The 15,432-nt window shown below is 43.7% G+C and overlaps 1 protein-coding gene across 1 annotated transcript in view; it reads right to left on the bottom strand.

Annotated features, from left to right (window-relative positions):
* cltca (clathrin, heavy chain a (Hc)) overlaps positions 1–15,432 on the bottom strand; it is a 29,381-nt gene that overhangs the window by 2,496 nt on the left and 11,453 nt on the right. The window contains exons 3-28 of the mRNA XM_080483132.1: positions 13,058–13,326; positions 12,762–12,923; positions 12,571–12,684; positions 11,562–11,735; positions 8,676–8,873; positions 8,331–8,531; positions 7,900–8,052; positions 7,580–7,702; positions 6,816–6,953; positions 6,560–6,724; positions 6,281–6,461; positions 5,731–5,894; positions 4,403–4,528; positions 4,170–4,312; positions 3,582–3,816; positions 3,329–3,451; positions 3,097–3,242; positions 2,821–3,004; positions 2,537–2,729; positions 2,102–2,259; positions 1,738–2,010; positions 1,333–1,650; positions 1,050–1,181; positions 831–941; positions 579–749; positions 242–463 (exon numbers count right to left, since the gene is read on the bottom strand). Of these exons, the coding sequence (XP_080339258.1) occupies positions 242–463; positions 579–749; positions 831–941; positions 1,050–1,181; positions 1,333–1,650; positions 1,738–2,010; positions 2,102–2,259; positions 2,537–2,729; positions 2,821–3,004; positions 3,097–3,242; positions 3,329–3,451; positions 3,582–3,816; positions 4,170–4,312; positions 4,403–4,528; positions 5,731–5,894; positions 6,281–6,461; positions 6,560–6,724; positions 6,816–6,953; positions 7,580–7,702; positions 7,900–8,052; positions 8,331–8,531; positions 8,676–8,873; positions 11,562–11,735; positions 12,571–12,684; positions 12,762–12,923; positions 13,058–13,326 (4,577 nt within the window). The remainder of the gene's footprint in view (positions 1–241; positions 464–578; positions 750–830; positions 942–1,049; positions 1,182–1,332; positions 1,651–1,737; positions 2,011–2,101; positions 2,260–2,536; positions 2,730–2,820; positions 3,005–3,096; positions 3,243–3,328; positions 3,452–3,581; positions 3,817–4,169; positions 4,313–4,402; positions 4,529–5,730; positions 5,895–6,280; positions 6,462–6,559; positions 6,725–6,815; positions 6,954–7,579; positions 7,703–7,899; positions 8,053–8,330; positions 8,532–8,675; positions 8,874–11,561; positions 11,736–12,570; positions 12,685–12,761; positions 12,924–13,057; positions 13,327–15,432) is intronic.

Genomic DNA, 15,432 nt, shown 5'->3' with positions numbered 1-15,432 from the left:
CTTTTGAGCTCAACTCCAGATCAAAAGCAGCTTTAAACTTTCACCTGTTCTTTAACTGCATCAACCTGAAAGAGAAGAGGCGCAGCATAGAAGATGAAGCCGTTTCACTGAGTCGGATGCTGGCAGTTTACAATAGTTAAGATATAAAGAGGAGGATATTCATGAAGTGAATGCTGTTGGTTAAACTGTGCGAGGCACTGAGACAGTTCACTTAACTCCAGCCTGAGAAGAGCCGACTCACCTTGCTGAGGTACTCTCTCATGACCTGAATGAAGTATGGCATAGAAAAGTCCATGATGTTGTGCCTCCAGGCGGTCTCCAGCACCACGTCGGGCCGCAGCAGGTCGTAGCAGGTGAAGAGGCAGGCGGCGAAGCACTCCTTCTTGTTCTCCTGCAGGAACCAGGACAGCAGCTCTTCCGCCAGCTCTGTGTCCTTGGACTCGGACGCGTACTGCATGGCATCCTGTGGGACAGACGCACCACCATCAGACACAGTCCAAAAGAACAATTCCCCATATCACAAAGCTACTGGATTATAGTCAATAGTATACGATCTCCTCAGAAAGTGGAAAGAGCACCTTGTAGAGCTTGTCTTTCTTGCAGAGCTCCACGCTCTGCTTCCAGCGGTTGTTCCCCTTGAAGAGGTAGGCAGCGATTCTCCTGAACTCAATCAGCTCGTGTTTCTCCATGCGCTGGGCCAGCGAGATGTTGTCAAAGTTGTCGTAGGCATCTATTGATGTCCTCAGTGCCTGACACGAGCGACATGAACATTTTATCATTGGTTTCTAAATGTCATTTTCAAAAACAGTGGCAGTGTCAACACCACTCACCTGGTAGTCCTCCTCTGTGATGAAGAGGTTGTTAAGTGCTTCATTGACTGACTTGTTGTTGTGATTCTGTACTGACCGGAGGTAAGGTTTGACCAGAGGCAGCTGCTTCACCTGTGACAGACATTTCTCTGGTAGTCAGCTCATTTCAAACAAAAGAGGAAAATAATAAATTTCTTTGCATCTGTTCATCTTCATTCCTGTGAGCAGGTCAAAGTTTACCTTGCTGAAGAAGTTGACTGCACGCGAGTGATCCAGTCTGGGAGAAAGCACGATGAGTAAATCGTTCAGTAACAAGGGCTTGAACTCCAGATAGAACTGGATGGCTTTGTAGTACAGCTCCACATTGGCCACCTACACAGAAAGAAACAAGGTTCATAAATACATACATAAAGCATGATGTATTAAGACATGTAAACACAGTAGTGCCATTTAAAGTCTCTCAAATATAAAGTACATTCAAGGTTTTCTATGATTAAAATAATAAAAAAAAGCCAGACTGTACCTTGGTGATGATATCTTTGAACTGGCCCTCTTTCCAGGCGTCTGTCGGATGGTTCATCATGGTGATGATGGCGTTGTCAAACTCTTCGTACTTGTCGTAGAGGAAGACCAGCTCGGCCCAGAGGTGAGCCTGCTCGGCTGCTCTTAGGACCTTGGGGATGTTCACTCTGGACCAGAAGAGCTCCAGATGCTCCCTCATCTTCTGTGGCTTGAACTTGGAGTACAGAATGGCCAGCTCTGTGAACATGCCCATGTGAGCACGCTCCAGACCCAGGGCGGCCTCCAGCATAGTGATCAACTCCTCGAAGTAACCGCGGTCCTGAAAGAAGCAGTGGAGAATTCAAACGGTCAATGTGTGCTCAGTTTAACTGGACTTTCTTTGATTTCGGTTTCACCTCAGTCCTACCTGGTAGTAGTTGATCAGCTCCTCGAGCTCATCAGCGTGCACCACAATGTGGAGACCGCACATCTGGGCCAGTCTGAACTCCTTCCCATCCACACAGGCAAAGCACACTTCCTTCCATGTGCGGGTGCTGTTAGCCTTACGGGCACCGTCCACGGCAGCCTGGTACTCGCCGAGGTGCACCAGAGTGGAAGCCAGGCGGCCGAAGTTGGAGACATTGTTGTACAGCAGTTTAGCTGCATCGTACATTTTCTCATCATAGCAGCGGTCACCAACCTGTTGAAAAACAAACAAACACACGAAGGACATCCAGTTAATGTTGGAAATCACAGCTCATTCCAATTTATACTGTAAGAGTGAGACAAACCTGCTGGATGTGAGCATTATTGGGTCCATTGATGAACTCTTCCAGTTCGGCCAGGCGGTTGGTTTTGGCCAAAGCAAAGATGAGCTCCGTCTCAACATACGACTCTCGGGCCTTCTTACGAGCCATCTGAAGGAATTTGACCAGGTCCTCCCAGTTTCCTGAAAAATAAAAAAATAAAAAAATTTGATTGTTGCATTGTGTTGACATGCATCTCATCTTTCACTGTGTTTCTATCAGTTTCTATCTCTGTCGGGCAAAATTCAAACAAACTACACAACAAAGCTGAAGTGATTGTTTGAAACAACTGGTCAGAAAATGAAAGGTCCACTATCATTTGCCTCCTCCGAGTCCAGCCCGAAAGTCTGCGCATCATTGGCATGGTGTGGCTTCGAACCAAAAAAACACATAATATAAAGGCTCATCGAGTCTCCTCACCGCTCTTATCAGCCGCCTGCACCACCTCCATGTATGCAGAGGGATCGTCAGCTTTAATGTACGAGTCAATGGCCTCCTTCACCAGCTCCTTCTGGAGCTGAGCCTTGGCCAGTTGGCTCCACACAGCAGGCTCGTTGCAGCGTTCTGCAAACTCATACGCCCGGTCCAGGTTTCCAATATGCTCGATCAGCACCTTGGGAGGGAAAAAATAAAAAAGGATTAGCAGCCCTTTTGCAACCAATGAGGTAACAGAGGATTACATTGATCAAAGGGTAAAGACAAACCTGCACAGCAGAGGTGTTGACGTCAAACTTCTTGAAGATGGCGAAGGCTTCCTCGAAGAGCTCGTTGCTGATGGCGATGTTTGCGATGTCGGGAGCGTCGTAGTTATCCAGCCTGCTGATGTACTCCATCACACGAGTGCGGTCTGCTTTGATCGCCGTCAAGATCAGCAGGTTCTGCAGATTTCTGTAGGAGCCACAGACACTCTCAGCTCAAACTTGTTGAAAACTTTAAACGGTAAACGGAAACTAAGAAGTTCAGAATACGAGAGTAAAAACCTGTGTTCGCTGAAGACGGAGTTGTCCAAGACGATCTTTTCCAGAAGCTCGATGAGTTCGTTGGGCAAGTCGGCAGTCATGAAAGCCTTCACGGTGACGGACACCTCTTCTGGATCCTGGGTTTCAGAGAGCGCAGTCTGCACCACCTGACCACACATGGAGAACAGACGCCAGCTTAGAGAAGCAGCCAAAAATGGTTATCGGATGTACCTCGGCTCGGTGTGTACTGCACCTGGTCAATGAGTGGTCGTCTGAAGGGGTTAGTCTCAAGCAGCACGCTGGCCCACAGGTCAGGGTCTCTGCGTCGGACCAGGTAGCGAGACAAGCTTTTGAAGAGGGAGTTCTCATTGCAGACCTGCCATACAAAAGGAAAAAGAAAAAAAAAAAAAAATCTATTTAGCGAAGGCAGGTGAATGCACAACATCTACAGATTTGTTTCTTATTGAGTGAAGGCAGGAAGAAGAGGAAGAGAAATATCCCCTCACATTAATCAGCTCCTGGTCACACTGTCCTCTTTCGTAAGCCACGCAGGCCAGATGAGGGTCTCTCTTCTCGCAGTATTTTCCCACCACGCGGCTGTCATAGTAAGGGTTTTCTCTCAGGAAGCGCTCAGGGTTGTTGTTGCTGTCAATGTAGATCTTGGCCAAAGCATTGTGGGTAGCCGGCTCTTCGCAGCCTTCATGGATACGAGACTCCAGCCACGGCAGCAGCAGCTTCAGTCTGAAAAAGACAAAAGGTGTCAGATAGGTGCAATAACTGAGATTTCATTCTGCACACAGGTTAGTTTGTTACTTGTTAGAATATTGTGAAAAAGTAATTTGTAATACATTTTTCATTGCTCGCTCTGGGAATGTGCCAAACTGGCCACTGTGGTTTCCCTAATTAATCCGTAGAGCTCAGTCACTGATGCCACTACTCCCGCCAAATAATTATTTCACTTAGTAAACAACAAATTAATGCCTTGCCAAATATAAATATTTTTTTCTCCTTTTGTCCAACGCAGTGATCTGAAAAGTTGTGTGGTCACACGCTAGCAATAATTTAAAAAAAACATAGGTGGAGGAGTGTAGCACCTGTTCCTCTTCTCCACCTCAGCGACCAGTTCATCCGTGGAGAACTGTCCCCTGACAACCAGGATCAGGCTTTTAATGACGTCCTCAGAGCAGTCCACATCGAGCAGACCACCAACCACAACTGGCAGACGGCTGGGGTTCACCTAAAACAAACGTTTCCCATGAATTATTAGTCGACGTTCAACATCACTTCAAAAGAGAAGTAATATGAATGTGCCCATGTGAAAACTCACCTTCTGCACGTAGATTTCAATGTACTTCTGCAGGTTGTTGCGGTACAGGTAAAGCACCAGGTCATGGACAAAGTCGAAGCGATCGCAGACGATGATGAGCGGCAGCTGATCGGTGAGTTTGGCTTCCTGTTCGTCACACAGAAAACAGAGAAAATGAGGTCACAGGATTCTCTAAGCAACAAGAACTGTGTACAAGCCATGATCAATCAAACCTGCTGTGGCCAGGTTGATCTTGGGAATACCATATTCAGAAAATTACCCCCCCCAACCCAATCAAACTTTGACAACAACACTGAAAATGCAACATCATTTTCCAGCTACTTCAGTTCTTTCCAAGCGACTGGAAAAACGTATGAACAGATTATACAAAATAAGGAGGGGACAAAATCAAAGGTCTTCCACTAGAACAAATGGAAGTCACAATTTTTGAGGTCAAAGGATGGTAAACAGAAAAAGTAGTGTTTCACAGTGAAGTCATTTAAACCATTTTAAAACAGCTTGTTGCTCATTAACAGGCAGAGAGCTGCCAGCTGTCAGGTCGCTGCTGGCCAGCATTGACCAACCGGCGGTATGCTCCACAATGTGCTGAAAAACTGCTGCCATCCGCACTCTGAGGATTACCAAACTGGGATTGTGCAACTTGTCACCATCACCCAAGAACATGCTACACCAACTACAAGCTCCTACACTGCAACACTACACACAACACCTTCACCGCCGTAGACGTCTCAGGACCATACACCAGTCACAGCTTAACTACAATTGCACACAAAACATCCAATGAATGACTACACCGAGCTTTGGGAGCACCGAGTGCACCCTTGCAGGTGTATGGATTGTGGTGGATATACGTATGCAAATCCATACAAATCCCAGTTTAAATCCCAGAGTTGAAATTAAGGGGTGAGGAAGGAAAAAGGAAGGGGACCTACGCTGAGTGAGGGATGAATTTACCTGATACATGTCCTGCCAATCCAAAATTGGAAGAGCACAAAAGATAAATTGACTGTCGTCAGGATTGTTTGAACATTTACAACCAGTTCAGGCAAACTGCTGAAGGCTACCGATGTAAGTGTGTGCATTTACAATTTAAAAACAGACTAAATACTTCAAGCCATATGTCATTTAAAAAAACAAAAAAACACTGGACATCAGGGTCAATATAAAATGTTTGACGCGAACAATCCAAAAACAAGCCGGAAAGCAGATGAACTCTCAAAAGGTTTAAACGAAGAAGCACGCAACAGGCTGCAACAGGAACAGGAAAGGGTGAAAAAACACGAGAGCGTGTGTTTGATCACTCCTGCTGTTTGTTCATGTGGTTTTACCTTGAGGAAGTTCTTGACACGCTCGGGATCGTAGCAGTTGCTCTCTCTGCAGATCCTCTCCACCTCTTTGATCTGGCCCGTCTTGCAGGCAGCCTGGATGTATTTGAAGTGAACTTCGGGGTCCTGGCTGAAGTTCACAATGGAGCCCAGGAAGTAAAACAAACCTGAGGGACAAAGTTTCATACAATGTAACATGATCTTCATGTTTTCAAGTTCCAACAGACCCAGTAATAAATCCTGCAAAGAATTACACAACAGAGTGCCTATCTTTCCTCATTCATAGTTGTTTTACTTAACCTTTGTGCTGTATTATTTCAGTAATGGTAGTGGAGATGCATTAGTTCACCTCCAGGACTCTGCAGTTTATTGATTGTCCCGTCGCTGCTTTGGACTACTTCCCTGACAGTTGAGGGACATCAAAGTAAATGGGCAGAGGGGAATAAATGCTTCCCTGAAACTAAAGGAGTTAAAGGCTTTTCTGGCCAGCATTAATAATGTCTGGATTGTACAAAACCGAAAATCAGGCAACATAAGAAGCAAAGGATCTTACCTTCAAAGCTCTTAAAGGACTCAAAGAGTTCAATGAGAGCCTGTGTGGTGAGCTGTTCATGGTACTTGGAAGCCACCTGGACACAGATCTGCAGGTTCTGGCGGATGTTGGCTGAGAGCATGGCTCTCAGACACTCCAGAGAATCTTCCACCGACAGAGAACCAAAGAAGTTCACCAGCCACTGGAAGTGAATTAGATAGTTACTTCAGGAAACAAACCAAGAAACCAACATTGGACCTTAATGTGAAAATCTATATTTGGTGACTAAATGAGACGTACCTCTGGGTTGAGCAGATGAGTGTGCACCACAGCCCGCTTGATGTCGTACAGGTCGGTGTAGTGTTCCAGTGCTCTCTGCAGGAGCCCGGCCTTCTCGCACAGCTGGGCAATGTGTGCCCGATCATAGTTGGTGAACATTTGGTTTCCCAGGATAGCATCAGCAACCTACCAACACGAAGACGAGTACGACAAATGTTACATAAATGCTTACACAAGCTAAATTTCTTCCAGTTTAACCGTGAGCTGATGAGTCCACCTGCGGAGCATGCATGAGGTTCATCTCCAGCAGGCGCGTCTGCAGGGGTCCTTCAGAGGGTCGGTTGTTCTTCAGGGCATCCAGGAGGAAGGACGTGCACTGCTGGATCAGGTTATACTCCATAAAGACATCCACGATCTGGACGGACACAGAGACACAAAGGTGAGAGAAGGAGAGAACATGGTTGAAACCCCAACAAAAATATTCTCAATCATAAATTTTCCTTGTACTAAACAAGGTAGTACATCCATTATTGTCACCTTGCCCAATAAACAAACTCAACACTGCAGCTACAGTATCCTGACACCTCTGACAGGCTGCAATTCAAAAAGTGCAAGACAATAAGCTTCTTTAAATTATTACAGGATAAAGTGAAAGTTGGCTGAATACCACACATTTCTTGTTCCAACGGTCAAAGAAAGTAGTCATCCACTGTCGTGTATTTGTAAATCTCATTACCTGCCAGTGCAGCACTTTGGGCTAAACACAAAGAGCTGTGTCAGCGCTTCACATTTGAATTGCAGTGACTCTGCAGTGGCAGGAAGTAAAGGAAGTAGTGTTTTTCCTTGATATTACAGAACAGCTGATGTTTGCAGAGGAAAGGAAGTGATTCAGTCAAAAGCTTGGACTCCAAGGAACTTTGAATTTGTCAATAGAATCACTCACAAGAAAGTGACAAGTGTCTTAATATAAAGGAGTAAAACTTTCTGTCAAATAAACAGAATATCTGATGGCTCAAAAAAGTTTTTTTATGCTCCTCTGACCTGAGTGATGTCAGCCAGCGGCTCTTCATCCTGGACCAGCATTTGAGCAAACTGTAGGCCTTGTTCTGGGTTGATCCGCATCACATTCCTCAACAGAAAGATCCAGTCTGGAGTGTAGCCCACCTGGAACCCCAATCGAAAGCAAGATTAACACAACATTACCCTTTACGTTCTTGGGAGAGTTTTTAAAACAGTTTAAAGTGATTATATCTACCAGAAACTATTCCTTAACAGAGACAACTGCCTTTATTGAACCATTTCAACATTTATTATTTAATATTTTCTTGATACCGAGCATGCAACTACCATCCCATCCATACCTTCTTGGCGTACAGGACGATCTTGGGGAACTGGCCAGTCTCTGCAAAGCACTGAATGACCTTATTGGGGACATTGGCCCTCAGGTAGACACTGAGAGCCAGGGTGGGATCCACTGCCTTCACCAGGTCACCCAGTTCTTCAGAGCACTCCAACTGAAATGTGAGAGAAGTAACATTCTAGAAAATGCATCGTTTTCTAATAAAGTACACAAAAGAAATTCCAAAATCAAAATGAACACAAACTGAGATATTAATTTTTCAACTGCTCCCCACGATCTTTGCATTTAGATCCACCCACTGTTTGTAAAGGAAACTTCAAATTCCTTACATATCAGATGGTCCCAGATAATAGGCAAGTCACGTAAACAAAACAGGCAACTCAGGAAGAGCTGCTTTGTATAAGTGGAAGTTAAGATGGACATCTACAATACCTTGTCTTCCTTTAGCCACTTCTCAAGAAGCTGCTTTCGCCCTTGCTGGAGGACGGGCCTGCAGAGCTCCAGGGATTCAAACTTGTTGAGCTGGCCCTGGTCCAACAGGATGCCGAAGTACTGCAGCAAAGGGGAGGTCTGGCCCGGCTGGTTGGGAACTCCTTGGAAGCGCCGGATGGTGTCTGGGGTGCGCAGGATACCCTGAGAGGGGAAGAGTGGACAACAGACGTAAACAAACAGCAAGAAAAACAGGCAGGATGAATTAGAAGACTGCGAGAACTTTAAGCTTTTCTTTTAACTGTGTCACACAGATGATGGGAGTTCCCACGTTATAAGAATGAATACCTTGGGTGCATTCGCAGCAACCTTGGCGGCCTCAGAGTAGTTGCCAGCAGTGAACAGGTTGTTGAACTTGCGTGCAAAGAGCTCTTCACCTCCAGCGAGGTTGTTGCGGACAGCCAAGCGGAGAGCCAGGTCTGGATTCTGCAGCACATTGGTGATGTAAGGAATGATGTTCTCCTCCTCCACACAGACCGAGAGCACCTGCGTCACAGGAATATGCAGAGAATGTCATCATACAGAATAAAAAAAATTTAAATAAAAAAAATAGAGTTTTTGTTGAAGCACAGAGGAGATCAATCTACTCATTGAACCAGCCACCATTCTCCACTTTTATGAACAATCGCTTTCATGTGCAATCAGACATGAACCACCGGTTAACATGCAGGGTTCAAAGCACCTGACCCTTGACCCCTTTAAAGCTTCGTAGACTCTGAATGGCTCTCATGATGAGCAATACTGCTTCAAGCAGAAGAACAAATGTTAATATGGCAGAATGAGATGTTGAAGGTTGAGCTCTTTAAAAACATAGAAACTCATGCAGTCTTAGTCACACAAATTTATTCTATATTTTAATGTTTTAATGCCTTAAGTCTGATGTTTGAACCAACGCTGCACAGTATCTTAAGTTGATCAATTCGGAAAATACTGAAATTAAAATGAATCATTTTGCCATGCATCATGTATTTATGCTTGGTGAATTGAACATGACTGCATTTTAAATATGAGAGACAAGTGTGATTAATTCACAAGTGTGCAATTAACTAATGAAAAGATTTTAATAAATGTACGGCCCTATAGTTCAGATCTTTTGGCCATAGGGCGAAATAAAGGAAAAAAAAAAAAACAACATTTTCTTAAGTCTATGTATCACAAATTAGATAATTATGACAAACATTATGACATATTGCATGTTCATTGTATATTATGCAGCTCTAATTTGAATGAGTGGCTTTTCTCAGCTAAAAATATATATGGGTGAGAGCAGAAATCTACATGAGCCCCGGGATATGAATACTGAATTCAAATGTTATATTAATGGGTCAGTGTCACACAGAGCTTTGTAAGTGGTCTGGTTACATGGGAAAGAGAAAAAAACAAGAATGAATCAGAAGAAAAGAGCGGGACGGATAAGGAGGAGTGGGGGCAGAAAAGAGAAAGACGGCCAGTGTTGGCCCCCTCTACAAACAAGCCCAGCAGGTCAGTGCCACAGCTCTTTGCACGGGTGAGTAGATCTCTTTCTTCCTGCCGCTAAAGCGTCATAATGTTGACGAACTAATTGGGAGGAGTTTAGATGAAGACAGGGTTTAACAAAAAAAATGTCCTTGATGAAGCTGAGGCATTGTACTCGGTATGTATAAGGCGTTTATCATCAAAGTTAATTACCAAAAGAAACAGAAAGAGCACAGTAAATCAAGTCTGGTTGAACGTTTTCTGCCTCCATTTTAAATAATGAGGTTCTGATTCTCTGATTTTACAACAGCACAGCCACACATTAGGTGGTTTATGAAGCAACATCGCGATGACCAAGCCAGAAAAATGTTCTCAATGAGGCAGATACAAGCAACAGAAAGGGATTTCCTTGCATGAACACACAACAAAATAGTAAAACTCGTCACAAGTTTGTTGTGCTGGTGACGTTGAAAAGAAGGTGGAGACTGACTGGAGAGGAGGACCTGCACTAAGGATTGAAGGCACCAGGCTGTGCCTCTCACGTCAGATCATGTGCTGATGAGAGGTGGGCTCTTTTCCCATTTTGATTCACCATTTTCCATGTTTTCCTTTGTGGGGTTTGTGTGTAGTAGTTCATCAGCACTGAATCTCTGCTGCATGTCACTGACTGGACAGATCTGGCTCATGCACTACATCTAGTCTGAATCACGGTGTCGGATCTCAGAAGAGCGCTGCAGACTTCAGAGCTATCAGAATGAAACTGACATTTATGAGGCAGTGAGTACGGTGATGACTGACAGCAAACAGACCAAAACCGGAACATATTTCAACATTGAGGCATCAGGTAATGCGAGTGATTTATTCTGGGGACGTCTGGTGTTTAAACCCCAGGCTGGTTAATGTTTCCCTTTCAGGTATAAGACTACAACGAAGTTTTCATTCAGAACTACAGAAAGAAAGGATTCTGAAGAGGAGTGAGATAACACTTTTAAGAGACAATATCTTAACTTGTCTAGTTTGTGAACTTAATAGAAATATAAAGATAGAACTAATTAATTCTGGTTTGAAGTTTCCCAAGCTCTTCTCAGCTTTCTAAATGCATGTAGCATTGTAGTAGTATCGGATTACCAATTTTGTTGTCGACCAATCCATTGAGCAGTATCACTGAAGGGCCAAGACAGTGGCCTATTATCAGCCAGATCAGTGCGCTCGTGTACGCGTTCGTGTGTACACACACACATACACGCCGACACTTCACTGCCTCGGCATACAGAGGGATCTGTCACTGCATCAGATCAGCTTTCCTCTCCCCTCTCAATTATTCATGTGGTGTGTGGCCTGGCTGGAACATTATTCATCAGCTTGCTGTATCTAGTTCTCGTCTCTGGTTTGGCCTTCCAAAAGCAGTAAGACACAACCTGCTCTGCTCTCTGTTTGAAACATGAATCCTTTGATTATTTATAATGCCTCCTGGCAAAGTCTGAACTGGCCTTATGACGACAGACAAACAAGGACACGCTGCCGTCATTTCTCTGTGCACCAGCTGGTTTTTGATGTTGTGGCTGTTCTTGTCAGAGTTGGTGAGAATGTGACTGGTGATGAATAAAGTGATACGTAATATTGTGGTTCTGTTGAGGATGTTTGATAGAAGTTATGCTGTGTTGAAGCCAATAGAAACACAGCTCCCTGAGTAGTTAACAGGCAGCAGGTGACTCCTACCTGTCCCTTCCTGTTGACGCCGATGATGCCAGAGGTGGCCTCGTGCGGAGCAGTGACGAAGATGGTCTCTCCGCTGATGCGGTTCATGTAAATGCAGGTGCCAGTCTCCAAATCGTACAGATGGATGTAGCCATATTTGGTAATCAGGAATACGACATCATGCTTGGCGCTTATCTGTCAAAAAGAAACGAGGAAATGAATCAAATGTACCATACTGAGGATTTCAGTCACCTTTTCATTAGCAGGAGAAAAGTGCAGATAAGTCCCTTGTTTTCAGTGCAGATACTGTTTTCATGTGTATAAATCACAATAAGAGTGAAATATTTTTAAATTGTGAACAAAGACACCATATAGTTATGTACTCTTATGTATGAGGGTCATGTTTCTCATCGAATGTCCTGGATTATCCATTGGCTTGTCATGAACAATTGTTGAAGCAGCATAATCATGACCCCAATTATTATTTATCTGGGTGGTGGAGCTGGGCGAGATAAAAAATATAAAGGACAGAACAAAGATGAATAAGCTCATTTACTTGGGGGGGGGGGGGGAGTTTGTTCCATTAACTTCACTGTCAGTTCAGTGGGTCTGCTGTGATTACAAAATATGAGTTGACTTTCAGTTGTCAAAAAAATTATTGCACCTAAAAGGTTTAAAAGCCGCCTTCTCTTTTCACCAAATGCCTCTTCCTATTGTTGCTTCAACTCCAGTAGAATCAAAACTCAATGAAAGTGAGATTAACATTACACAACCTTGATTCTCCTCTCATACAAGTCAGCAGATGTGCAATGAGATCATATCAAGTGCCACTCAAACCTCAAATAATAGAAAAAACCTGAAACTCGAGAAACAAAGAGTATTTTGTGTTGTTCTAGCCAACAATTATGCCACATCTGATTGAAAACTACAGGACTGACTGAATGGTTTTCAAAAATAACTGATCAGTCTCAATAATTGCAATGAGGCAGGTAGGTGGAGTAATAATTGGAGTGGACCAACTACTGCATACCTGCATAGCCACAGGGAAGTCGTTCTGGGCTTCTGGAGGGAAGAAGACATCCACTGCTTTCTTTGGAAATGGCTGATTACCAGTTGGCGGAGTCCCAACTTCAATGATGTGCAACTTAATTCAAGAGAGTAAACATTAGACACCGAGAGGCAATAAAAAAATGATTTTAAACTGTGATTAATGCCACTCACCTTGCCTCCAGCCTGGCCTCTGACAGCAAAACAGAAGAGAGTTGATTCCTCTGCGTTCCCTTCCATCTTGAACTGCGCAAAGCTGGCAGCGTGACCTTCGATGGGCTGTGACACTTTTCTGTCCACAGAGTACAGCTGCATGGCTCCTACCACGCGATTTTGCTGGAAAGATGCCACAACATATACATTTAAGAAAGCAAATTCACGGGGGTAACTTGTGTTCCAAATGCCTACACGCAGCTGCATGTGATTCCTTACACAGTACTCAGTCCAGACCACGGCATACATCACATTACCTGAGCTGAAATGCCAATGAGCAGTAGCCATTTCTGCTTGGCGTCAGTGCGGTAGTTGATGATCTGGCAGCCAGCCAGGCTGGAGTGGCGGTCAAAAACTTTCACCGGCTGTGAGTCACCCTCCATGCTCCAGTGGTAGACAGCAGTGTCAGTCACAAGTGCAACTGTGTTAAGGGAGATCCACTTCCAGAAGGTAACGTCGTCTGTCATGGTGTGTGCCTTCATCTTGCTCTTCATCTCAATGTTAAAGATCTGAAGGGTTTTGGCGGCTAGAGGTAGGAAGGGGAGAAAGAGGGCAGGAACCAGGCCCCAGAGTAATGTTATATTTACTGACTAAAGTGTTGCTGCACGGACGATCACAGAAAAACTCAAGATTCAATTTGAGATTTTGTAGTGGAGGTATACAGTGGTCACCAGGCAACGACGCCATGACTGAAAGACAGGGGGATGCCAAACATGCTGTAGTCGGAAACTGTGTCATATGAAGGGAAGACAGCGTGGTGTATAAAATAATCAAGTTGATTTAATGTTTTCAAGATGTGAATGAGAATTTAAGTGCACTCCAAGTATTTACATGTTCAAATCTTGGGGGATTACAGGTGCTGCTCGTCATCTGAGTGTGAAGGGGAAAATGCATGCAACTTCCTGAAGTAGGCCTCTGCTATGTGTCATGTATTATGTCCGACCACATGGTTCAACCCCATTAAGTCAACATCCTTCATAGAGAGACACAAAGCTGACAGAGGTAGGAAGAAAAGAAACAACTCACAAAAAAGGCAAACACATCTGCATTTGAAAAACATATGTGACAATATAATGGTAAACACTAGAAGCACAATTATGGGTGAGGGGTACATTTTGAGCAATTTCACAAATACGTGTCAAATTTTGACTATGGTTGAAGGATGTTCTAATGTTCAGATCAAAGACACGGTTGAAAAATCGTTCACTCACCTGTATTTTCTGTTTATTAGTTGGGGTTAATTTGGTGAGCTAAAAAGCTTTATTAAGAAGCAGTGTGACTTCCTTGTTTGCTCATTATTGAATACTCATCGTCACAGTGAGAGAAAGCAAAGATGAATGCGTTAGCGCGACCGCCGAGATCATTTTGCCATCACTAAGCCATGGGATCGAGGTACGACAGGCAGTGTGGCAAATGGACCAGCGGCAGCAGCAGCCAAATTTAAAAGAGCAGGCAAAGAGACTTTTGATTAAATTTTGATTGGCAGTTGGGAGGTGTAAATGCACGCACTGTGTTCATCTCTCCAGTGTGGTTACATGAAAGGGTTAAGGCTCACTATCTCAAATGATGGGGCTGACTAGGAGGGATCAGTATGGTAGACTGAACAGGAAAGACAGTTGGGGTGGGAAAGGCTGAGCTCAAGCTCAGAAACAGGTACTACCAATCTGGCTTCTTTTTTCTCTGCTTCACCATTCAAAACTTTCTTCAAGTACATACAGCTAATATTTGCTGCGAGAACATTACTTGTGTGCAAATGTGCTGCATTAGGAGTAAGTTTGAGCTCTCGATCAAAGAAAAGAGCCAATTTTCTTCAAGCTGTGGAGCCCACAGATGTAGATGTGCTGGTCAGACATAAGCAGGAGCTACTGAAACATGTAGAACAATATTGACTCAGTAGATCCTCGAAATAAAAGCGAAAAAAAGAAGCTTTTTTACTAAATCTAGCTCATATTTATGTTTGGAAAGCCAATTTAATACAAGCACACAATAGCACATGAAATTAACTAAAACTACAGTCTTCCTTTTCTACTCATTACAAAAATCCAATGTGATAGCCGCTCAATAAAACTGAAATATATCGTCTGTTATGTCAGACTGAATCTCAATCATCTCAATGTAACCAGTTAACAACAACAAGGGGCATGCTGACTTGGACATTCTCACATATGTAGAATAAAGCAGTGACTACAGAGAGATTCTACAATCCTAAAAAACAACCTTTTGGGTTTATAATGTGGTATTTCAACAACTGAACCAATTGGTTTGTTGTGTTTGAGTGTAGTGTCCAGAAAGACTCATCTTCACTCTCTTTATTCCTCGTTGATTTGTATTTTTAAACTTTGAGCCTGAGGAGCCACTGCCCTACAAACACCTCTGACTTAAATTGATAGTTTATCAGGTTTTAATTATTTCAATAATGAGTGTTGGAGACAGACACATCTTGGCCAACACTCCAGTTTGGGCTCATGCTGGCATTATTAATGTTGGACCAATTTTTTGTTTTATAAAACTGACATAATCCAGTTCCAAATGCTGGTACATACACTGGAAATAATGTATTATCGAATATATCAAACTTCACCAGCTTGTGTTTGAAAGCAGACCGAGTTCTGAAAACTCAAAGCCCATCAGG

This window comes from Lipophrys pholis (assembly GCF_963383615.2).
Source record: "Lipophrys pholis genome assembly, chromosome: 16".
Lineage (NCBI taxonomy): Eukaryota > Metazoa > Chordata > Actinopteri > Blenniiformes > Blenniidae > Lipophrys > Lipophrys pholis.
Note: the sequence above shows the minus strand (reverse complement) of the source record. Positions and strands in the feature narration are given on the sequence as shown.